This window comes from Silurus aristotelis (genome assembly GCF_946808225.1).
Source record: "Silurus aristotelis genome assembly, chromosome: 16".
NCBI classification, from domain to species: Eukaryota; Metazoa; Chordata; class Actinopteri; order Siluriformes; family Siluridae; genus Silurus; species Silurus aristotelis.
In genome coordinates, this window is record NC_139589.1 from 9,255,847 (window position 1) to 9,280,499 (window position 24,653).

At 39.0% G+C, this 24,653-nt stretch overlaps 2 protein-coding genes across 3 annotated transcripts in view; both read left to right on the forward strand.

The window, feature by feature from the left end:
* usp28 (ubiquitin specific peptidase 28) overlaps positions 1 to 10,530 on the forward strand; it is a 26,752-nt gene extending 16,222 nt beyond the window's left edge. For both annotated transcript variants that reach the window (XM_083564695.1, XM_083564696.1), the window contains 9 exons: positions 31 to 149; positions 4,673 to 4,933; positions 5,593 to 5,688; positions 7,614 to 7,792; positions 8,042 to 8,120; positions 8,564 to 8,643; positions 8,732 to 8,855; positions 9,469 to 9,664; positions 9,909 to 10,530. In XM_083564695.1, the coding sequence (XP_083420821.1) occupies positions 31 to 149; positions 4,673 to 4,933; positions 5,593 to 5,688; positions 7,614 to 7,792; positions 8,042 to 8,120; positions 8,564 to 8,643; positions 8,732 to 8,855; positions 9,469 to 9,664; positions 9,909 to 10,081 (1,307 nt within the window). In that variant the 3' untranslated portion in view covers positions 10,082 to 10,530. The remainder of the gene's footprint in view (positions 1 to 30; positions 150 to 4,672; positions 4,934 to 5,592; positions 5,689 to 7,613; positions 7,793 to 8,041; positions 8,121 to 8,563; positions 8,644 to 8,731; positions 8,856 to 9,468; positions 9,665 to 9,908) is intronic.
* A 2,738-nt stretch (positions 10,531 to 13,268) lies between these two features.
* Positions 13,269 to 24,327, forward strand: zw10 (zw10 kinetochore protein). Its single transcript, XM_083564873.1, has 16 exons — positions 13,269 to 13,477; positions 14,178 to 14,312; positions 14,495 to 14,596; positions 14,732 to 14,809; positions 15,775 to 15,934; positions 19,879 to 20,028; positions 20,110 to 20,304; positions 20,385 to 20,521; positions 20,608 to 20,790; positions 20,876 to 21,111; positions 21,866 to 21,937; positions 22,052 to 22,215; positions 22,429 to 22,559; positions 22,668 to 22,799; positions 23,085 to 23,287; positions 24,048 to 24,327. Exons 1-16 carry the CDS (start codon positions 13,373 to 13,375, stop codon positions 24,166 to 24,168), a joined length of 2,304 nt encoding a protein of 767 aa, XP_083420999.1. The 5' UTR covers positions 13,269 to 13,372; the 3' UTR covers positions 24,169 to 24,327.
* The last annotated feature ends 326 nt before the right edge of the window (positions 24,328 to 24,653 follow it).

The window sequence follows — 24,653 nt, forward strand, 5'->3', positions numbered from 1 at the left end:
ATATCAAATCATCGCCCTTTCCTTTTTCAGAAGCCAAAACCAGCGTGGTAGATCTTGATTCAACACTGGACAGCAGTAAAGGGGAAAAGGAGGTTACTGCAGATGCCACCTCCCTCAGTCTGACCCAAAGCCAGCTGGATGAGTGTCAGGTGAGCTTGTCAGTTGATCCTGTTTAGAAATAGTTCTCATAGACAGCCCCTGTAAACAGCATGAAAGGTTACTGTACTGAGGAATTGTTTGGTTTGCAGACTCTAGTTCAAAACAAGCTGTTTTTTTTTTTTTTGTTTTCTTATTAAATGTAAATTACAGCTAGTGGATGAAATAGCAGAAATACCAAACAATATACACCAATCAGGCATAACTTTATGGCCACCGATAGGGCCATAACATTAAGACCACCTGCATAATGTTGTGTTGGTCTCCCTTCTGCTGCCAAAACAGTCGTGACCCATCGAGTATTAACAGCATAAGCTTCAGTAGCTTGTCTATTGGATCGGACCACACGGGTCCAGCCTTCGCTCGCCACGTGCATCACTGAGCATTTGCTGCCAATGACCTGTTACCGCTTCACCACTGATCCTTCCTTGGACCACTTTCAATAGGTACTGACCACTGCAGACCAGGAAAACCCCACAAGAGCTGCAGCTTTGGAGATGCTTTCTTTCTCACCTGCGAGCCATGCCGCATGCAGAACCTGCCAAAAAAACAGGACGATGGCCGACTGTCAGCTTTGTGTTTTTCCGAGGGCTTTAAGTTCTTCCCCTTTATTCTTTATCAAGCCTTTATGTATTTCATGGTTAAATATTATGCTACTTTTGAACAGAGAATGAGAGTAATTTTTGGAGCTGTATTGTTATCGAGCCTTTAACCAGCTGTAGTTAAGGCTACGGGTAGGCAGGGGGACCAGAACCTGCTAGCAAGTGCAATGATTGGAGAGGCTTGTGGTATTCAATAAATGTTTAATTTAAGCAAATTTCTTATTAATTAACTGTAAGATTGAATTAGATTAAGGTGAGGAAAAAAATCAGACAAACATATCGGACAAATCAGCTGCCCTGATTTTAAAATATCGGCATCGGCCAGAGAAAAATCGATATCGGTCAGTCGACCTCTAATTATCATGTCATAATGATATTCCTGATTGGTGTATGTGTTAAAGATAAAAAAACACTATGTATTCTTTTTCAAAATGTCTGGTGTCACTTAGTCTTTGCTTCTAGTCTCTAGACCTGGAACTTGATGTGGTCTTCTGCTGTCATAGCTGCCTCAGGTTTTGATGCATTCTGAGATTAATTTCTGCTGGTTTTAAAGAGGGGTTTAATTGAGTAACTGTCACCTTCCTGTCACCTCAAACCAGTCTGGCTATTCTTGTCTGACCTTTATCATCATCATCATCATTCATCTAGGGAAATCTCAGCATCTTCAGCTCTGCCACCTCCAGCTCCACCTCCTGTCTTTTAGTCAATGCCACTGGCTTTAAACCATACAACATAGCAGGTTATACTATAGTCCTATAAACTTTCCCTTTCACTCTTGCAGATACTCTTCTATCACAAATCACTCCTGCCACTCTTCTCCACCCACTCCACCCTGCCTGAACTCTTTTCTTCACTGCTCTAACAAACTCTTCATTACTTTGCACAGTTGACCCAAAGTACTTAAACTCCTACACCTTCACCATCTCTTCTCCCTGCAACCGCACCACTCCACTGCCCTCCCTCTCGTTCACAGACATGTAATCACATGTTCTACAATCTTGCCACCAATCTCAATATCATCCCTAAACATCATAGTCCATGGATACTCCTGTCTGACCTCGTTCCTCAACCTGTCCATCACCACTGCAAACAGGAAAGAGCTTAGAGCCGATCCTTGATGCAGTCCCACTTCCACCTTGAACCAGTCTGTCATTCCTACTGCACAATTCACTGCTGTCACACTGTCCTTATACATGTCCTGCACCACCCTCACATACTTCTCTGCCACACCTGACTTCCTCATACAATACCACAACTCCTCTCTCGGCATCCTGTCGTACGCTTTCTCTAAATCCACAAGCACACAATGCAACTCCTTCTGAACTTTTCTATACCTCTCCATCAACATTCTCAAAGCAAAAAATGCGCCTGTAATGCTCTTCCCCGACATGAAACCATACTTTTGCTCACAGATGGTCACCTCTTCTCTCAGCCTGGCTTCCACTACTCTTTCCTATAACTTCATGGTGTTCCTCAGGCATCCTTTTACCTTTCAAAATTTTGTTGAACAATCCTGTTGAAAACTCCACTGCCATCTCTTCTAAAAATCTCCATGCCTCTACTGGTATGTCATCTGGTCCAACCGACCATTCTTCATCCTCTTGATTGCTCTTGATCATCCAACCTTTCCTCTTTTATTTTTCTCATTCATCAGCTTCTCAACACACTCTCCTCACTAGTCAACACATTTCCATCTGCATGTTTTATTGCTAAAAAACATGCCTCAAACAAACACACAACAAACTGCTGCGATCAGTTTAAAGCCACACGGGTCCTTACTCAAATTAAATATCAAGCCTCATGACACTCTTCAAAATGCACCTGCTTTCTTGGACACAGTTCCCCGGATTTCTGTTTATGGTGGTAGTAGTAAGGCACTTAAGAAGGGGCTTGTCTTTGCCATTAGTTTGCAGGGTTAAAGTGTTGATTTTTCTTTCTAGAGAACAGGGTGTGATGTTAAAATATTGTCTACAGCTGTCTTTACTTAACATAGCATGTTTGTGGTTGAAGCCTGACCTCTAGTGGTGAGACTTTAGTGAGATTTTTGACCCTGTCGTCATTTAAAATGGAATCTTGCTAAAGCTAATAAAAACTGTAAGGATCCGAATAAGTGTTCACTTGTGAATATATAGGAAACTTCTGGAAGAAATAAAATGACATGATGAGAGCATTGTATGCAGAGTTGCTTGTGTAATACAATGTGACACATCCAGTTCCTTCATTCTTTCACACCCCGGTGTAGTCAAAGTTTATTAGAAAATACTGCAGGCAGATACAAACAAAAATAACTGCAGTGGAGGGCTGCATTGGTCAAACTCTATTTATGAGTGTACCAGATTAGTCAGAATTAATTTAGAATTGGGAAAGGGAGGGATTTAAAAATGTCTAGCTCAGAATATTTTAACGTCAGTCCACATACAGCTTTTTATAGACTAAGACATAATATATTTTCCCTGGAACAGGTACTGAGACTAAATTAAACCAACACAGTCACCATGAGGAGGTGTCAATCACCACACTGTTGCTAAATTAAAACCTGAATTGTTGTTCATAGTTATATCAGACACTACTGTTTTTTTCTAAAGAAAATATACTGAGGACAGGTCCATATTAACTTTGAATATAATAATAATATATACTCATATTAAATATGAATGTATTAATTATATTAATAAATATTAAAGAAAAGAAAATATATATTTTTAAACTGAAACATAAAGCAACACTCCAAATAAATAAAAACAGTCACATCCAAACTTATAAAAAAAAAAAGAGCCTTCAAATAAACACATCAGTGATTTGCCTCTAGGGGGCACTTTCGTTCTGTATAACGCAACCCGGAAAAACTATCCGAATGCTTTTTTGCCGATAGTTCCAGCAATTAACTATCAGTGCCGACTAATTGGTAAAAAAACGAATAATCTGTAGATCTCTAGTTGTTATGTATTCTTTGGAGCAAATTCTGCCCTTTCCTGTATTAAATAAAAACGTCTGTAATTTAATGATGAAGACTACTGATTCTAAGGCTGTGAGTTCAAATCCCAGCATGACAGGCTGCCATTGCTGGGCCCTTAAGCAAGACCTTAACATTCAATTGCTTAGTTGTTTATATTGTTTAAATAAAGGCATCTGCTAAATGACATATATGTTCATAAAAATACAAATACTGAATGACAAAGAAAATCTATTTTGCTCATTCACCCAAATATAAAATTTTTTACCTCAAGTTTGGTGATATGTAGAGTTGAAATATTTTGATAAGAAAGGACAATAAGTGAAACAGTTCTAAATAATTTACTGTAAAATATAAAAAAAACAACATAGAGGGCTAAAAAGAGATGAGTAAAGTTGAAATACCTGGAACATTATTCATGATGTTTCAAGCCATATATGGTTCAGCTCCAAACTGTTACCCCAAAATTGGAGGCACACAATTATGTAGGATGTCTTTGAATGCAGTAGCATGAATTTTCCCTTCACTTGAAGTAGGAGATCCGAACATGCTCCAGCATGACAATGCTCCTTTGTACAAATCCAGTTCCATTAAGATATGGTTTACATGGTTTGGAGTAGAAAAACGTGGGTGGCCTGCTATAGATCTTTAACCTTAACCTAATTGAAACTTATTGACCTCCTCACCCTACATTAGTACCTGACTTTACTAACGCCCTTGTGACTGAATGAACACAGATCTCTACAAGCACACTCCAAACCTGAGTGGAACATCTTTCCAGAAGAGTGGAGCTTATTATTTTAGAGAATGGGGCCTAAATGTAGGAATGGGGAAATATTTGTGTTAGTGATCTAGAAATTATGGTTCGAACAGCAATAATATGTCATTGTTTGGTTTGGTTTGAGCAGTAATGTGTCATTATATTCTGTACCTTTTTGCCATATTTTGTTTGTTCATATAGCCATCTCAGAATGTGGTATCTCAAAAGGATGACGAGACAGTGGAGGCAGAGTCTAAAGTAATGAATCAGACTGTAAGCAGTGAGCAAACAGAAGCAGAATCAGACCAACAACCTGAGAGTGAGAAGGCTGAAGCACAGGCTGCATCAACAAAGGAAAGTCAAGCCGAGGCCACACAACCTGAAAACGAGGTGTCAGAGGTAGAGATCCCTAATGTGGGCAAGATCCTGGTGCAGTCTGATGCAGACGGATATAACGAAGAGGTAAATGTGCTGAGCATCTATGCAAACAAAATCACATTGTATGATGGTGAAATGTTCAATGGTAAAATAATTCATAATGGAAAATCCACACTGAATAACAAAATATTAAAATATTAAAAAAAACTTAAAAAATACTGTGAATTTTATTACTTAAATGAAATTCCAAAGACATTTTTTGTTTCAATTAGCATGTTGATGTGAGCTGACATCCACAGTGTTCCTACATTACCCACAATGCTCCTTGGCTGCCAATCGATAGTGGTGCCAGTGATATTTCTCCTTGATGTCTGTCTAAAATGAGCATCCTTCATAGTCCTTTAGTCTGTCCAACTTTCACACTTCTTCATCTGTACACTCTGCTCCAACAGATCAGCTTTCGAAATTGCAACTCTTTTGCTAATATGTAATTGAATTTATTATTTTGTAGCTCAATAACTATCCAGGCAGAGTCTCTGCCATGACTCAATTATGCCTATTAATCACCAGTATAACGACGCTAACAATGTTCTCCCCCATGGTGTTTAAGCGACAGACTAATATTAACTTCACAAAGGAATAATAAAACCAACACATTAACATCTAAATCACTAACCAGGTTTTCTTTAAAGCACTGCTTAGCAATGTTTCCTGACATACCTTCTGTTTCCTTGTCTGTACAGATGATGTTAACTCCAGCTATGCAAGGTGTTATCCTAGCCATCGCCAAAGCCAGACATGTTTTTGACAAGGATGGTCCTGAGGCAGGGCTTATCAAGGTAAAGCATGTTCAAGTCTTAAACTTTAAACACTGATGTTATAATCATCATTATGCCCAGAGACAAATTAGTCATAGCTTTATTGTTATGTACATTGATAAACTGCCTATGAATTTAGTTTGTTAAAGCCTTTTTGTTACTAATAATAGCATAAACAATTTTATATTTTTTCTGTAATGGAAACCTAATCTTTATTTACTAACAAAAGCTTCAAAAGGTAACATAGAAGATAATCAAGAAATCAATCAGTACATTAATGAGGTGCCTATTTACAGGCAATACACTGCAAAAACTGAAATCTTACCAAGTGATAAAAAAAAAGTAATATGGTTAAATCTATGTATTATTTCCCATTATATGATTGGTTAAATAATATATAAAATAATATTTTCATATATTTTATAAAAAAAAAAAAATACAATAAATACAATTAATTTAATACACTTTTTATTATATTGATTAAACTGAGTGATCAATTAAATTGACACAAATAAAAAAATGTAAATTAAATGAATAAAAAAAGTTAATTAAATAGTTTACATTATTCTAGGTTCTTTTTTTATACGCCTGACATTGTTGTGTATGTTTTCAAGTTTAATAATAATAATAGTAAATGTATGTTCCGTACGTGAAAACACGTGTACTAAAAAACACGTGTAGCCCTCTACCGAAAAATTACGTTACGAATACGTGTACCATTACACTCCTAATATATACATGAAATGATATACTATAATATATACTATGAAAATAACATACAGCCATTATTGTCTAAATAACTGGCAACAAAAGCGAGTACACCCTACATGAATAATTTCTGAAAGCACCATTGTTATGTAGCACTGCTCTAATCCTACTGGGCATGGAATTCACCAGAGCTGCACAGGTTGTTGCTGGGATCCTCTTCCACTCCTCCATAATGGCATCACAGAGCTGCTGGATGTTAGACAAATGGCACTCCTCTACCTTCCTCTTGAGGATCTCCACAGGTGCTCAGTAAGGTTCAGGTCTGGAGACATACTTGGCCACTCAATCACCTTCAGCTTCCTCAGCAAGGCAATTGTCATTGTGGTGGTGTGTTTGGTGTCTTTATTATGTTGGAAAACGGACGTTCAGCCCATTTGCTGAAGAAAAGGCATCATGTTCTGCTTCAGAATGTCACAGTGCATGTTGGAATCCATGTTTCCTACAATGAAGCGCAGCTCCCCAGTACCAGCAGCACTCATGCAGCCCCAGACCATGATGCTTCCACCACCATGCTTGACTGTAGGCAAGACACAACTTTCTTGGTACTTCACACCAGGGCATCACCACACATGCTCAACAGGTGATGAAGTGGCCGAGTATGTGAAACTTATTGATCACCTGTGGGGCATCCTCAAGCAGAAGGTGAAATTTAATTGGAAAAATTTTATTAAATACTTTACATTTGTTAGCCCCCTAATGCATATTTGTGTGTGTGTGTGTGTGTGTGTGTGTGTGTGTGTGTGTGTGTGTGTGTGTGTGTGTGTGTGTGATTTTTAATATGAAATTTTCTAAAGTTCTACTTAACTGTTCTACTTATTTCAGCATACTTTAACAAATTTCAGTACTAATAAGTGTACCGTTACACCCCTAATATATATATATATAGTTGTCTGTCTTATACTGAATGTCTTTGTTTGCCCATTTTAAATAAGGGAGAAAATTAAATAAGCTTTAATTAATTTATTTTTCTTTTTACACTTCAATATAATGGGGCTCCAAAAAATGAGCACTTACTGAAAACAACTATAGTCAACTTCAACCCAGTATTTTGCACTCCAGTTTAAATTTTTTGTTGATTTATTTTATTTTGTCTGTTTTTTTTTTTTTTGCACTTCGAGTGTTTTGACTGGCAGTCTGTGTGTTTTCTAAATAAACGGTTTAAAATGGCTTTCCACTAGGCATTTCATGAGGAGTACTCCAGGCTGTTTGAGATCTCTCAGGAGGAGGTCACCCCCCAGCAGGACCCGCGCCTCCAGCACATGTTGGTCTATTTCTTCCAAAACAAAGCGCCTGATCGCATCATTGAGAGAACTCTGCTGGAGCAATTCGGTGATCGAAACTTGAGCTTTGATGATAGGTATTTCATCTTTCTCTCAATTTTTCACTCAATTGGATGAAAGGTGTTATGCTTACATGCATCAAGAGTGATAGATTCAGTGAATATATATATATATATCTTTATGAAACTTAAGTAAAGTAATAAAAACTTAATGATAAAATCATGTGTGGTAATGGATAGAGAGGATTGCAATAATAATTAGGTTTTTTTTAAGCTGTTTCCTCTGTTTTTCTATAATTCCCTGTAATTTTATTTTACATTCATTAGGTCTATCAGTATCATGAGGGAGGCCAGAGCCAAACTTCGTCTTATCAGACCAGAAGACATGGACATGGAGGAGTACCTGGTAATATCACTGACCATCCTGCATTTTTTTTTTTTCTTCATTTATTTCTATATTCAACTGATGCTCTGAACATGAATGGAACTAATTTTATTGGTAATTCATTATGGGTTTTTCTTTTGTAAGCATGGTCCTCTGGTAGTTAAGAAGTAAATCCATACACTTCAAGTTCAGTAGGATTTAGGTCACTCCCATTCATGTAAGCTATATCTGCATAGAGCTAACTTTGTATACAGAGGCCTTGTCATGTAGAAAAATGTTTGAGTCTTCTCGTTCAAGTGAAGGGAAAGTGTAATGCTACGGCATCCAAAGACACGCTGTATACAACTGTGTGCCTCCAGCTGAGCGGTAACAGTTTGGAAAAGAACCACATACGGCTGGAAAGTCTGGTGTCACAATACTTTTGTCCATATAGTGTATTTCAATTCTGTCTTCTTTCTCATAAGCAATGGCATGACGACTACAGTATGTTCAAGACCGTGTTTGCCTACCTGCTCACAGGCCTTGAGCAATACCAAAATGGAAAGTATGTAAAGAATAATAAATTTTTTCTCTTTTACAGAGAAACTTTCTAACTTTAATACACTCATAATTATCATATTTGTCTCCTAAAGGATTCGAGAGGCACTGATTTATCTTTCACATGCTTACCAAGACAATGCAGCTCTGCTTAGAAGTGGAGAAAAGAGAGGAGTGGACCAGAATCTTATAGCACTTTACAGGAGAAAATGCCTGAAGGTACTGCATGCACAGTATGTCTTTCAGTATGTCCGTACTGGAAACATATCATGATACTTAAAGACATTTTTATGAAATATCTTATATGATTCCTGTGAACTTCAATGATAATATTAATATGCTTGTTTTTATGCTTTTCAATAACAACTTATATTTCATTAGTTTGCCCTGCACATGTATATATGTCATTGTAGTTGTGATTATGGCAATGTGGTTTGTAAAGGGATTTTTTATTTATTGAACATTTTTTGGAATAAATCTCAATTTGTCAATGATTCACAAAAAGCGCAAAATGTGATATGACATTCTTTGAGTGCTTTAATATTTACTTGGACGGTATATAAGTATAAATGTAGATAAGTAAATGGTTATTGATATATGCCAGATCCAATCTGATACTGATCAAGCATTACAAGTACAGTAGATTCTATAAAAGAATGTATACATTTGTTTCTTATAATTGTAAATATGTCCCTAATTTGTCCCTAATGAGCAAGCCAGTGGCAAAAACTCCCTAATGGCATGAAGAAGAAACCCTGAGAGAAAAAAACAGACTCAAATAGGAACCCATTCAGATACTATTGTTCTTATTTGCACTGTGGTTGCTCTGCAGGAGCTGAACGAAAATGCTGCAACACTGTTTAAAAGCAGAGAAGAGAGCGACGTGGAGGAGGGTGTGACCATCATGAATGACTGTGTCATCCCCTGCATGCACCTTATGGTCCGAGACAGCGTCACGCAGGAAGACATGGATGCTATCGAGGCGATCAGGAGTCACTGGTGTTCTTATCTGGGACAGGATATGGATGGTAAGGCTCTCACTTGTGGCCTGTGATCTGTAACCTCGGCCATAATAAGGTGAAACTGTTTAGCTGGTAGATTAGCTGGATGCTTAAATCATGATGGACATAGTTGTGTTACATATCAAGCTGGTATGAAGTAAAGGAAATTAAGATTAATAAAAATTAAATGATTACATTATACATACATAAAAGACAGCATTACTCATACACTATAACATTAGCTTAAGTAAATTTGTTCTCTCTATGATAGAGTTGCAGCAGGAGAAGCTGAGCGAGTTCTTACCCAGGGTTCTGGACTGCTCAGCTGAAAGAGTGGTGCTGAAAGAACCACCCAAAGTGAGAAAGTCACCCCACGATCTGTGCAGCCGCCTGGCTGCCGTCATGGAGTCCATTCACAGCACATCAGTCGTCGCGGTAAAGTGAGCACATGCAGGGGAGGTGGCGTATTAGTGACATACTTGTTATACGGCACTAGCCTTTGAATGCTGCTGTATAATCAACCACTGGTTTTTATTGTTGTTGCACTGAATATAGAGTTGTCCTTTTTTTTATACATATGTTTAACTTGCATTGGTCGACCCTGACACTTCAATGCACAGTCTAGTATTTGGAGAACTATTGTTTGGTCATGTCATGCTCCTTTACCGTGTTTGATCTCAGGAAAGATCAAATTTTATTTTATTTGGGAGGTATTTGGAGAAAAGATGCTTGAAACTTTTGGCTTTTTTACAAGTACTGTAGAACAACCTTTGGTGTGAAATTAACCCTTAGTCACCATAGTCGCAGTTTCAGGTTGCTGCTGGTTTTCCTTTCCTCTCTTTCTTCCCTCTGAGCCTGTGCTAACCCTTAATAAACTCTTTCACTTTACTGTACTCTGCCACGGGAGCTCTGTCTTTCTTTCTGTTGCGTGTTTCATTCTGTTTTGCTTTTTTCTAAAGTCACATAGACAATCTGATATTAATCCAGTAAGTACAATATTGTATATGTGAAGTAGCCTGAATGTGCAGAAGTCTGAATTTTAATGTCAATGAAGCTAAATTATGGAAAACAAAGGAAACTCCGGCCACACTTGCCATTGGAGGATTGGAGACCGACAAAGTTGGAAAGGCTAAATACTCATTTTCAACAATAGCCAAGAGAAGACTGATTATTTTTGCACTTGTGTAAGAGCCAAATCAAAAGACAAGGATGAGGCTAATGTTACTCAAATCCTTTGATTGAATTCTTTGTCAGAAAAAAAAAAAAAAATCATAAATTGGTATGAAAAACTGCTTATGATCATAGTCATTACTCTTTTCTATTGTCATCGTAAATAAATAATATTTATTATTTAAATATAGTATTTTTTTTTTTTTACATATTTAATAAAATGCAAATGAAATCACTAAATGGTAGTTCAGTATGTTGGTGTCCATATTTGAGTTTGGTGATTGGGTTCTGATGTTGTATAAGAAACCCTGAAGGGAAGTCAGCATTCAAGTGCATACTTATGAGGTCAGGGCTCTATAAAGGCTCTGTAAAGTATCAAGTTCTTCCACAGCAATCTTGGCATGCCATGACCTTTGAACCTTGTTTCATGCATAGGGCACTGCATACGCGCATTCCCTTTTCATTTAACGGGAATCTTAATGCTACAGCATACCAAAACATTCTATACAATTATGCACCAAGTTGGTGTTTATAGTTTATGGAAGGACGAATCTAGGCCTTCTCTAATTAGTATCCATATAATTTTAAGCATATAGTGTATTTAAATGTATGACTGTTGTATGAGTGTGAACAGAAAAGTTACCTAGATTCTTAATTAAATTATCAGAGATGTAGTTTCCAGGAATCACTGGGAGATCATAATTTAGATATATCTCTGAGCAATAAAGACTCTTGATTTAAGCTGAATTGTGACTCATTGTTGCGATTAGAAATCATAACATTCTGAGTACTAAATAAAACCTTAACACTTAAGGAGAAATAATGGCTGAATGGTAAAAATGTTAAGATGCTTGATCAAAAGGTTTTGAGTTCAAATCTTATCATCGCCAAGCTGTTGGTTAAATGCTCAGTTGTATAAATGCAGTGGCAGGCCGTGCATTTCACACCTAGGCCTTCAGTCATGCCCTACCTGAATCAGTCCACCCCTTAATATTATCATGATGTCACAGCTATAGAAACCATCAGTATAACTGTATAACAGAGCACTGCATCACAGACATGTATCTCATGCAGTGTGAATAAATGCCATTACTAAAGCAAGAAACCCGATTAACACAATTCAAGGAGTCTTATTTCACTGCAGCCACATCTGCATAGCCAGAATACATCATCTCTAGCAGAAGCAATAACATTTCTCATACAGTTTTCCTGTGGATTTAAAATGAAGGCAAATTGTGTGTTTCTATGCAAATTCTACGTGAAAGAAAACACAATGTTTTTAAATAAGCTAAACAACTGTTTTACATTTGCGGCATTTAGCAGACGCCCTTATTCAGAGCGACGTACAAAAATGCTTCAAATCTCTAGTAATGAATAAATCTACACTGGTACGCAAGATTAAAACTTAATATAAATATAACTCGAATTCTACAAACTTGGAAAGTGCTAATTTAGGTATTTCAGGAAGAGGTAGGTCTTTAGTCGTCGCTTGAAGATAATCAGGGACTCTGCTGTACGGACATCTAGGGGAAGTTCATTCCACCACCTCGGTGCCAGAACAGAGAAGAGCCTTGAAGTGTACTTACCTCTCATTCTGAGAGAAGGTGGTACCAGTTGAGCAGTGCTGGAGGATCTCAGACAGCGTGGTGCAGTGCGAGATGTGATCAGGTCACTGAGGTACGTTTTGAACGTTTTGGTGTCCATCATTTCTTGAAAAGTCCATCTTGAAAATAACATTAACTTTATCTGCAACAAAATCAATTTCTTCTCCTTAGCAAATACAGAATGAAAAAATAGCTGTTAAATATACATTAATGTTTTTGAGTTTGTGCAGTTTGCTTTACATGTGGTTTGATAGATCTGACTAGTGCATTCTCTGACCATCCAATCAAAGGACATAAAAATGCTCAGGTTATAGTACGCCTGCTAGATGGCCCTGGTGTCGCCAACTCAAAATCTTATTGGTTACAGCAAGTTTCATTAACATGTATTTGAAATGACAGATGCCACACTGTTGATTCTGAAGATCTCTAGTCAGATTTCTTTGACCCTGACTACACATAATGACTCAAATATAATTGGATAGAAACTCATACATAAACATACTCTACTGGAAGCAATGCAATCAACAGAAAAGCTATGAAATTATGAGAATATCCATTGTGTGTCATTTAATACATATTCATGGAAATAATATATTAAAACATAACTCGGTGATTTTGATAGAGTTGAGACCAGCGGAGAAGACTTTGCTGGCCCTGACTGCCCACCACTGTATAAATGAGATCATTCTCCCTGGATATTATGATTATAAGTAATGTACCTCTTCAACATGACACGTAAGAGTCAATTTCAAAATTCGTCCGTATTTTACGAACCGATTCCCAAATTTATAGGAATTTCTGTTCATGTCGAACGAACCGACTCCTTATTGATTCATGAATCGTTTTTTTCCGGAACGATCCAGTTCCCGGTTAGACTTGCGCGCGCGGGCAGTACGGCGGGTAGCAGGGCGATTTGATTAAATAGCAGCTTTGAGTTGGCAAGAAAAAAAATCTCCTAGAGATGGCTTCTTTTGTTACAGAAGTACTTGCGAGCTCGGGGAAATTAGAAAAAGATGACCTTGCTTCGAAAATATCCAAACTGTCTCGGAAAGTGGAGGAAACCAAGGTAAATCAACTTAGGTTAAAACGATTTTGCTAGCTAGCTGTACTTGCTTGCTAGTCGTCCATCGTGACAGCTGTCATATCTATCTGTATAACATGTTATAGTTATACTTTTATATATTTATATATTAATTAAACGAATTGAAGGTTGAATGTGGTGTTATAATGTTAGTTGAATACCATCTATGTGTTATGCTGCAGGTGAAGTAACCTCTGGCTTTTGCAATTGATGAACCTTTGTGTTATTTGTATATTGGAGTCAATAGACACTTTTTCGCTACAGAAAAAAGTTTTATTAGTGAGCTACAACCATCTGTCTTCCTGCCCATAACCTCAGGATCATCAAGAACTCTGAATCTTTATGAAAGAGTCCTACTTTTCTGCTTGTTGAAAATGGGACTGTGATCACAGCAAAACCTATCCCCAATCTCACTGATCTACATATACAGTTATGGTATTTGGCAGTCGTCCTGATCCAGAAGGACTTGCATTTATCTCATTCATGCAACTGAGCCGCTATGGGGTGAAGGGCCTCGCTCAGGAGTCCAGGGGTGGCAGCTTGGTGTGACTGGGATTTGAACTCATGACCTTCTGATCCTTAACCTCTAAGCTGCCACCTCCCCTTTGAGCTTGTGCAGACAGGATGTCATTCTGCATGTCACACTAAATTGTTTTAATGTGAATATTTGTTTTTCTGTTTTTAGGAGGAAGTATCTGACATGATCAATAAAAAATACAGCGAGTTTATACCCAGTATGGAGGCGGCTGAAGAACTCATGGATCAGGTGCAATCTGTATCCAAAGACATAGATCTCCTGAAAAGCTGTATTGACAATGAGGTACGATAAACACGTGTTTTGTCTAAAAGAAATGCAGGAAGATCAAATATTTGCATGATTCACAGGAAACATTCCTCCTAATGACTTTTTCATGCTGAGCATATTTAATGCAGTCAAAATACATTTATTGACATTGAAGTGCACATCAAATGAATGTAAAAGGATTTGGATTGAACGTGCAGGTGCAGAGGAACCTCCATGAGGCTGTAACCGAATACACCAAACTCAAGCAGCAGCTGGAGAAGAACACTGCGGTGATAAACCTGCTCCAACATCTACAAGAGGTGAATGAGTTGACTTTGCATTAGTTGTGCACTTTTACTTAACTTGTAAGATGTAGTAATGCAAGTAGACGTACATTTCTTTCACTGTCTTCAAGCATTTTCATGTATTCAATACACTATTCTCACATTTTATAGTTTGACACAGCCATGGAGGAATATCACAAAATGTTGCAGCAGAAGAAATATGAAACAGCAGCCAGACAACTTGGAAAAGTGGGTAATTAGTTGTGGCATCTGTAACTAACCAAACTATATATACAGAATACAAGTTGCAGACTATAAAGTTTTAATCTGCTGTCTGTCTTTCCAGCTTGGATAGTGATGCAACATGTCTGTTACATAAAATCAGTGTTTAATACAACCTCAATTCCAAAAACTAAATTATTTAAAAATATAATTTTATATACAATAGAACAGAAAACATCTAAGATATCAAAACTAAGAAAATGTACTATTTTAAGGAAGAAAATAAGGAAATTTAGAATTCGATATCTGCAACACGTCTCAAAAAAGTTGGAATGAGGCAACAAAGGTCTGAAAAAAGTAAGTGATTTTAATACATAATACAGCAGTACATAATATTAAAAGTTTTAAAAAATCTGGTGAAATCTCGGCGAGAAAATGTCTATTTTGGCCTTGCATATTTGAGCAAGACGATGTTAACTGCGTACTGCATCTATTACAACAGCATGATTTCTTAGTAGAATAATCTAGACCTTTCAACCTTTAAACAAACATTTGGCACATCGTGAAACGAAAAATACAACAAAGGAAACCCAGGACTGTTGAGCAGGTAGAATCCTGAATCAGACATGGACAAAATTCCTCTCCCAAAACTTGTATGTATATGGGCAGAAGACGTGATGCTACACAGTGGTATACATGGCTCTCTCTCAACTTTTTTTTTTTAGACCTGTTGCAGCAATTCAAAACGACAATTTTTTCTTAAATCAGTTAAATTTTTTTTGTTTTATTGTGAATCGAATGTGGATTTATAAGATTTGCAAATCATTGCATTCTGTTTTTATTCAAATTTTTCACAGTGTCCCAACTGTATTCTATTAAGTCTGATTGTTCAGACCCTCAATTCTGTGATATGAAAAGGATATTAAATTAGTTAGGAGAGGCCAGTGTTGTTTCATTCATTGACCTGTGTCTTTTTTTATTCTTTAATAAAGGCACGGAGCAGCGTTGAAGCCTTGAAATCTTGGAACATTTCAGATCTGCCGTTACTTCGCGCTCTCAGCTCAGAGATCACTGTACAAAGAGAGAACCTCATCTACCACCTCGGAGAGGAGTGGAAGCAACTGGCAGTGTGGAAGCTGCCTCCCGCCAAAGGTTAGAGTAATGAATAAATGATCACCCAACCCGGACTGAATTTAGTACCAGGAAGAAAAATGTTAATGAAGAAATCAATATATGGATAATAATATGAATATTTAAAATATTTTATATGACCTATAAAAAAAATTTCTTGCAGTCCATAACAAGTTTGCGAAAGAACTTAAAGCTTCTCCATGCTTTTGTTGCCAATACATGATTAGTTCTCAATTTAAACACTTTGGCCAAAAAACATGTGGACACCTGACCATCACACGTTTCTTCCTTACTTGTACTCTTGCCACAAACTTTGAAGCACAGAATCGTCTTCAATGACTTTGTATGCTGTAAGACTGCATTCACTGAAACGCCTATGCCCAAGCGTGTTCAGCATGGCATTGTCCAAATGCACATCCCCACACTTCTTCTTCTTCTTCTTCTTTCGGCTGCTCCCATTAGGGGTCGCCACAGCGGATCATCCGTCTCCATACCACCCTGTCCTCTATATCTGCCTCTTTTACACCAACTACCTGCATGTCTTCCCTCACCACATCCATGAACCTCCTCCTTGGCCTTCCTCTTTTCCTCCTACCTGGTGGCTCCATCTTCAGCATTTTTCTACCAATATAATTCATGTCCCTTCTCTGCACATGTCCAAACCATCTCAATCTCGCCTCCCTCACCTTGTCACCAAAACATCCTACATGTGCTGTCCCTCTAATAAACTCATTTCTAATCTTGTCCATCCTCGTCACTCCCAATGAAAACCTTAACATCTTCAGCTCTGCTACCTCCAGCTCCACCTCCTGTCTTTTACTCAATGCCACTGTCTCTAATCCATACAACATCGCAGGTCTCACCACAGTCCTATAAACTTTCCCTTTCATTCTTGCAGATACTCTTCTATCACAAATCACTCCTGTCACTCTTCTCCACCCACTCCACCCTGCCTGCACTCTTTTCTTTACTTCCCTAACACACTCTCCATTACTTTGCACTGTTGACCCCAGGTACCTGAACTCCTCCACCTTCTCCACCTCTTCTCCCTGCAACCGCATCACTCCACTGCCCTCCCTCTCATTCACACACATGTACTCTGTCTTACTCCTACTGACTTTCATTCCCCTTCTCTCCAGCGCATATCTCCACCTCTCCAGGCTCTTCTCAACCTGCTCTCTACTCTCACCACAAATCACAATATCATCTGCAAACATCATAGTCCAGGGAGACTCCTGTCTGACCTCATCCGTTAACCTGTCCATCGCCACTGCAAACAGGAAAGGGCTCAGGGCCGATCCTTGATGCAGTCCAACCTTCACCCTGAACCAGTCTGTCGTACCTACTGCACACTTTACTGCCGTCACACTGTCCTCATACATGTCCTGCACCACCCTCACATACTTCTCTGACACACCTGACTTCCTCATACAATTCCACAACTCCTCTCTCGGCACCCTGTCGTACGCTTTCTCTAAATCCACAAATACACAATGCAGCTCCTTCTGTCCTTCTCTATACTTCTCCATCAACATCCTTAAAGCAAATAAGGCATCTGTGGTGCTCTTCCTCGGCATGAAACCATACTGTTGCTCACAGATGGTCACCTCTTCTCTCAACCTGGCTTCCACTACTCTTTCCCATAACTTCATGGTGTGACTGATCAACTTAATTCCCCTGTAGTTACTGCAGGTCTGCACATCTCCCTTACGCTTAAAGATCGGTACCAGCACACTCCTTCTCCATTCCTCAGGCATCCTCTCCCCTTCCAGAATCCTGTTAAACAATCTGGTTAAAAACTCCACTGCCATCTCTCCTAAACATCTCAACGCTTCTACCGGTATGTCATCTGGTCCAACCGACTTTCCATTCTTCATCCTCTTAATCGCTGCTCTCACTTCCTCCTTACTAATCCTATCTACATCCTGCTTCACCAACTCCACATCCTCCAACCTTCTCTCTCTCTGATTTTCCTCATTCATCAGCTGCTCAAAATACTCCCTCCATCTTCTCAACACACTCTCCTCACTAGTCAACACATTTCCCTCTCCATCCTTTATTGCTCTAACTTGCAGTACATCCTTCCCAGCTCGGTCCCTCTGCTTGGCCAATCGGTATAAATCCTTTTCTCCTTCCTTAGTGTCCAACCTCTTATACAGTTCCTCATATGCCTTTTCCTTGGCTTTCGCCACATCCCTTTTAACCTGCTGCCGCATCTCCTTGTACTCCTGCCTACTTTTCTCATCACTCTGTCGATCCCACTTCTGTTTTGCCAACCTCTTTCCCCTAATGCTCTCCTGCACTTCCTCATTCCACCACCACGTCTCCTTGTCTTGCTTTCTATTTCCAGATGTTACACCAAGTACTTTTCTAGCTGCCTCCCTCATCACTCCTGCAGTAGTTGCCCAATCCTCCGGCACCTCTTCACCACCACCGAGCCCCTGTCTGACCTCTTCCCTGAACCTCACACTACACTCTTCCTCCTTCAGTTTCCACCATCTTATTCTTCTTTCAAACCTTACTTTCCTCCTCTTCTTCTTCGCCTCCAAAACCATCCTACAGACCACCATCCGATGCTGTCTAGCTACACTGTCCCCCGCCAACACCTTACAGTCTCCAATCTCCTTCAGGTTGCATCTCCTACACAGAAGATAATCCACCTGTGTGCACCTTCCTCCACTCTTATACGTCACCCTATGATCCTCCTTCTTCTTAAAATACGTGTTCACCACTGCCATTTCCATCCTTTTAGCAAAATCTACCACCATCTGCCCTTCCACATTCCTCTCCTTAAAACCATACCTACCCATCACCTCCTCATCACCTCTGTTCCCTTCACCTACATGCCCATTAAAGTCTGCCCCAATCACCAATCGTTCTTTCCTAGGTACACCATCTACCACTTCATCTAATTCACTCCAGAATCTTTCTTTCTCCTCCATCTCACAGCCAACTTGTGGAGCATAGGCACTGATGACATTTCTCATCATCCCTTCAACTTCCACCTTCACGATCATCACCCTATCAGAAACTCTCTTCACCTCCACTACACTCTTACTGTACGCTTCCTTCAGAATCACCCCTACACCATTTCTCTTCCCATCCACACCATGATAAAACAGTTTAAACCCACCTCCAATGTTCCTGGCCTTACTCCCGTTCCACTTGGTCTCCTGAACACACAACACATCTACCTTTCTCCTCTCCATCATATCAGCTATCTCTCTCCCTTTACCCGTCATAGTACCAACATTTAAAGTACCAACCCGAACCTCTACTCTCCTACACTGCTCCTTTTCCTGCCGTCTCTGTAGACGTCTTCCTCCTCTCCTTCTCCTCCTTCGGCCAACAGTAGCCCAATTTCCACCGGTACCCTGTCGGCTAACGATACCTGTGGCGGTCGTTGTTAACCCGGGCCTCGACCGATCCGGTATGAAATTCTCATTTGTGATCCGCATATTTGATTTGGCACATGTTTTACGCTGGATGCCCTTCCTAACGCAACCCTCCCCATTTACCCGGGCTTGGGACCGGCACTAAGAGTACACTGGCTTGTGCCCCCCTAATGGCTGGGTTTCACATCCCCACACACACATTAAAAAATTTAGTGGGAAAACCCAAAAGGAGTAAAATGTATTATAACAGCAAAGAATACTGGAGGGAAATTTAAAAAGAGGTTTTCAACAAGTGCAAATGAATATAATGATCAGGTGTCTACATACTTTTGGCCATATAGTGAAACTTAGCAGCCTAAACCTGCCATTCATTCACTCATTATTTATGAACTAGAGGCAGTTGTTCATGCGTCTCCAGCCATGTTCTTGGGAAACCAGAGGAAACTTAATCCCAAACAAGATCATCTTTAATTCTGTCATACATTTGTGTGTGTTACAAAACAGAAATATTTAATTTGGCACATTTTTGTCTGGCATCAATCGCCGTTTAAACGTGGCTCCTTTTCACAGAACTGACGAGAATGCAGTCTTTCCTAACCACAACACTGCATTTAACTGGAGGGAAATCCAAAGCGGAAGACGCACTCAGTCCATTTCTTTCCAGTGTACTCCAAGCTCTTGCTATTCAAGGAGAGCTGCACAAAAAGATAAAGCTATTTGGTAATAATCAAATTTTTTGTTTGATTTTAATTTATGTATTGCGTATGGTGTTAATGGATAAACCCTTTGTCCAAACCTTAGGTCAGGTATTACTGAAATACATGCTAAAGCCTCTGATCATGTACCCGTCCCTGTCGGTGGAGGTGAGTGAGCACCTTGAGATGGGCAGAGTGTTGAGTCTACAGAGCGAAGAGAACCAAGCAGAGCACCCTACTCCTGCGGACGTGTATACCAAAATCCTTTTAGTGCTCAAGACCCTGCACAAACATCTGTTCGGTATGCTGAAATATCTTTTAATAAATAAATTTTAATAATTCTATTTAGTTCAATGGATTTTTTATCTCTCGCCTTCACAGATACAACTGTTGGCGAAAAGAAAGTGTCAGCTTTGTTAGGAGAGCAGATATGGGAGGAAATGTCAGACTGCATCATCCGGGAATGTTTATTGTACTCCATACCGACTAACAGCAGTCAGCTTGCAGCCTATGATACGGTAACGACTACTAGAAAAAGATTTGACAATGTCGGAAATCATTTTTACATTTTTTTTATATTTATAGATTTTGTTTGCGTTTTCAGGTCATCAAAGAAACAGAACACTTTGAAAGTCATTTAAAGGAAATGGGCTACCTGCCTGGAGACTCCACGGATCTCTTGAAGTATGCCAGAAACGTCAACTGTCATTTTGCTAGCAAGAAATGCCAAGACGTCATAGTAGCTGCCCGGAAACTTATGACCTCAGAGATGCATAACACGGTCAAGGTAAGGCTAGGGACCGTGACCAGTGTCTAGAACTGTTTCAGATTTTCCTGCAATGTTTGTTGATCTGCCCACAACTGCTCCTCAGATTTCTCCAGACTATAAGCTCAGCCTGCCTAAACTACCAAGCCATGGTGGAGGGAGCAAAGAGAAGCAGGAAGGAAAGAAGAGTGGCCATTGTGATCAGCAGATCCTGGAGAATGAGAAACAGCTGGACCAGCGCACTTTGTGCCTGCCTGTATGTCGCATCAGTGAGTCGGTTCAGCAGCTGATGGAGCTGGCTATAAAAACCCTGTCCGAGGCAGTGGGCAGCTCCCCCCAGTGGTATGTATATGGCACACGACAGTATTGATAGGTTAAGCTGATTTTTGTTCTGTTTCACAGATTTCCATATCACATCTTGAACAGCCAGGACATGTTTAGTGCTCGTTCTGTTTTGCATTAGTAACCAGTAATCTTCTTTAACACCTTGCTGCTGGTTTTAAACTAACTAAAGTCAATAACCCACTTGTTTCAGTATTGTAACTGAAATCGTTAGCACTGTAACCTTCAGCATTCCAGTCCAAATATTTGGGAGACGAACCATATGGCTGCGTTTGCTTCAGACGTCTGCCTGCATATCTTTAATTAATCAGTTCAAGTTTTGCTTATGTATATCGATCACATCAATTGTGTGAAATTCTCTGCCATCGCTGAAGATCACAATGAGGTCTGTGACTGTTGTTTACAGAAATGAGTAAAACAATTTTCATTGCTTGTTCACCAGTGATGGACAAAATACCACTAAAGCATGTTGTTGTAGTGAAATATGACTCCAGTAAAAGTAAAAGTGCTCTCTTTAAACTTTCACTTGAGTAAAAGTACAAAAGTATTTGCCTTTCAATGTACTTAAGTATCCAAATTACTATAATTTGTCCCAGCTATAATGTCTCTCACTCGCGCACAAACACACACACACACACACACACACTCCTGCCATGCCAACTCTCCTGTCCCGTGACTCTAAATCATGGGATGCTGTTCTCGGGGTATTCTTTTTCCTTTTTAAAAAAATGTTGTTATTCTTGTTTTTTCCTAGTGCTGTCCAGCTTTTCTACACCACCCGCAATATCTTTCACTTGTTCTATGATGTGGTTCCAACATACCACAAGTGAGTTTGCTACTCGTATCCCATCATATAAGCATTCGTTTTTCCAAAAAAAAAAAAAATGGGGGGAAAATCCTAATGATGGTTAACAGGTTTTGCGCTTCTGCTTTAAAACAGGGACAATCTACTTAAGTTTCCTCACTTAGCTGCCATTCAGCACAACAACTGCATGTTTCTTGCCCACCATCTGCTGACACTCGGCCATCAGTTCAGACCACATCTTCCTCTGAAAGACGGAGTGGCCTATTTTGTTGACTTGGTTCCAGGATTTAGAAAGCTGGGTAAGTTTCATAGATTTTCATTGCACTCCTTTTAGAAAGTACTTTGTAAAACCCGACTAATAGCAGCAATAGTTTTTGTGAACTCTCAGGAGCTATACATAGGAATTCAAACGAATCCCGGGTTGCTGTAGTGAAAAACGACTTGCTCCATTTCTGAAATGATTTGTGCCGAGGAAATGCACACGGCGTTCTTTTGCCCTTTTCTTTTTGAAGGTGCTCAGTGTTTTGTGGCACAGATGAACGTTCAAAAGGCAGAAATGTTGGAGAGACTGTCCACTGCCAGAAACTTCTCCAATTTGGATGATGAAGACAATTACACTGCAGCCAGCAAGGCAGTCAGACAAGTGAGACCCCTTTATATGACTTTTTCTAGTGCATCCAGTTTAAAACTTGTAATGTGATGTGATGTGGTGAGTGATGATTGGTAACCAGTATTTGTTGATGCCGTGTAGGTGATTCACCAGCTAAAGCGACTAGGGAAAGTCTGGCAAGACGTCCTACCAGTGAACATATACTGCAAATCCATGGGAACACTTCTGAACACAGCAATTTCTGAACTCATTACCAAAATCATGACGTTGGAGGTGAGCGGAGTTGAAAGTAATGAATTACAAATGCTTCGTTTTCTGTAATTGAGTCGATTTTTTTTTTTTTTTTTTTTTTTTTTGACAATTTTTTTACCTTCACTGATACAATTCTTTTTACACAAATATCTGTATTTTCTACTTCTTACATTTTCAAAAAAAGTCAAGATTATTTCTATAGTGCTTTTTACAATGAACTCTGGAGGTGAGCCACAAATAGCAACAATGTGCACTTTCTTGTAAAATTTGTGTTGACATTTTTCGAACGATTAATCCCTTCCTCAGGACATCTCAACTGAAGACGGAGAGCGTCTGCACACACTCTGCCAGACCATCATAGAGGAAGGACCGCTAGTCTTCACACCATTACCAGAGGAGTCCAAGAACAAGAAATATCAAGAGGAAGTGCCAGTCTATGTGAAGAAGTGGATGACCTTTAAGGAACTGTCCGTGGTGCTGCAGGCCAGTCTGCAAGAAATCGTTGACAGGTAATAAAAAAAGCAGGTTTATATACTGGAAATACAAGGTTTTTAATGTTTTCCTAATCATTAGAAAGTATTAAAATCAGACTATAGAGGTAGTACAAGGTGCTTTCACATAGTTTGATCACATGGCTTATGTCATTCTAAATAAAAATCAGGAATGTATTAACACACCCGGTCTGTTGCGTGTCGGAGAACTGAGCACGCTTGTCCTTTTGAGGTCTTCTAGTGTAAATGGATTCCTGAGAAAAAGCAATTTGGATGTGACTTGAGGATTTTTATTAATAAATCAATACATTATTTATTTATTTAGGTAAATGCAAATTGATAAAAGTGAGATTTGGACCAATAATAAGCTGAAAGAAATTAAATATTGAATATTTAATTGTATGAAAACATTTAAAACCAGTTATTTGTATAATTATGTGAATATTTATTCGGTTCTGGCTCAGTGCTCAAGCTTTGCTTATCTTTTTGCTAAGCTCCTGAATGGATTATTATTACTATTTGTTCTGTGATCACTTTGTTTTATTGTGCCTTTTAAATTCTGGGAAAAATGTGAATATATTTATACAAACCAAATCCATGTGAAATTTTGGCTGCTGATTGAGAACTCATCACATTCCAGCAGTTGCAACGCTGTTATTGTTGACATCATCATTACTCCTGCAGTTCAGCAGGAGGCGTTTTTAGCTGAATAATGCGTGCTGTTCCGCGTTAACTTTCACTTTTATAGAGTAACTGACGGGTTGTTTTTCTTCTCCAGGTGGGCAGAAGGCAAAGGGCCTCTCGCACAGGAATTCTCCAGTAACGAAATGAAGAGTCTCATTCGAGCTCTGTTCCAAAACACAGACAGACGAGCCGTAGCTCTCACTAAAATCAAATAATGGCTCAGTTTGCCAATTCACTCAATGTTACCGGGCTACAGTGCTGCACATCTGCTTCTCCTTTCCTTCATTTGTGATTTATTTTATTTTATTTTTTTCTATTTTTCTACTACACTGTAACATAAACTAATAAATGCCTTTTCAAGCAAGGCCACTTCATTCCTGACTGTGTGGAGGTTTCTGTAAGGCTGTAATATTCTCACATTTCTTATTTTCTGTCAAATGGAAATTATTGTAAGTGCAATTGTTTATAGACTGTTTAGAAAATGTTTTACTGTGAACGTTATCAACTGTTCACTGATGAACAGTTGAGTGCAAAAACTGTTCATGATATCTGTAGTCCACAGACTTTTATATTAATTACTGTTCAAATGCATTCTTAATGGTTCTGACCCTTTAACCCTGGCCAGTAACTTCATGGATCTTAGACTGTTCATGTGAAACATCTTCAGCAGCATGTAGTGGATTCCAGTTGCTAAGAACTC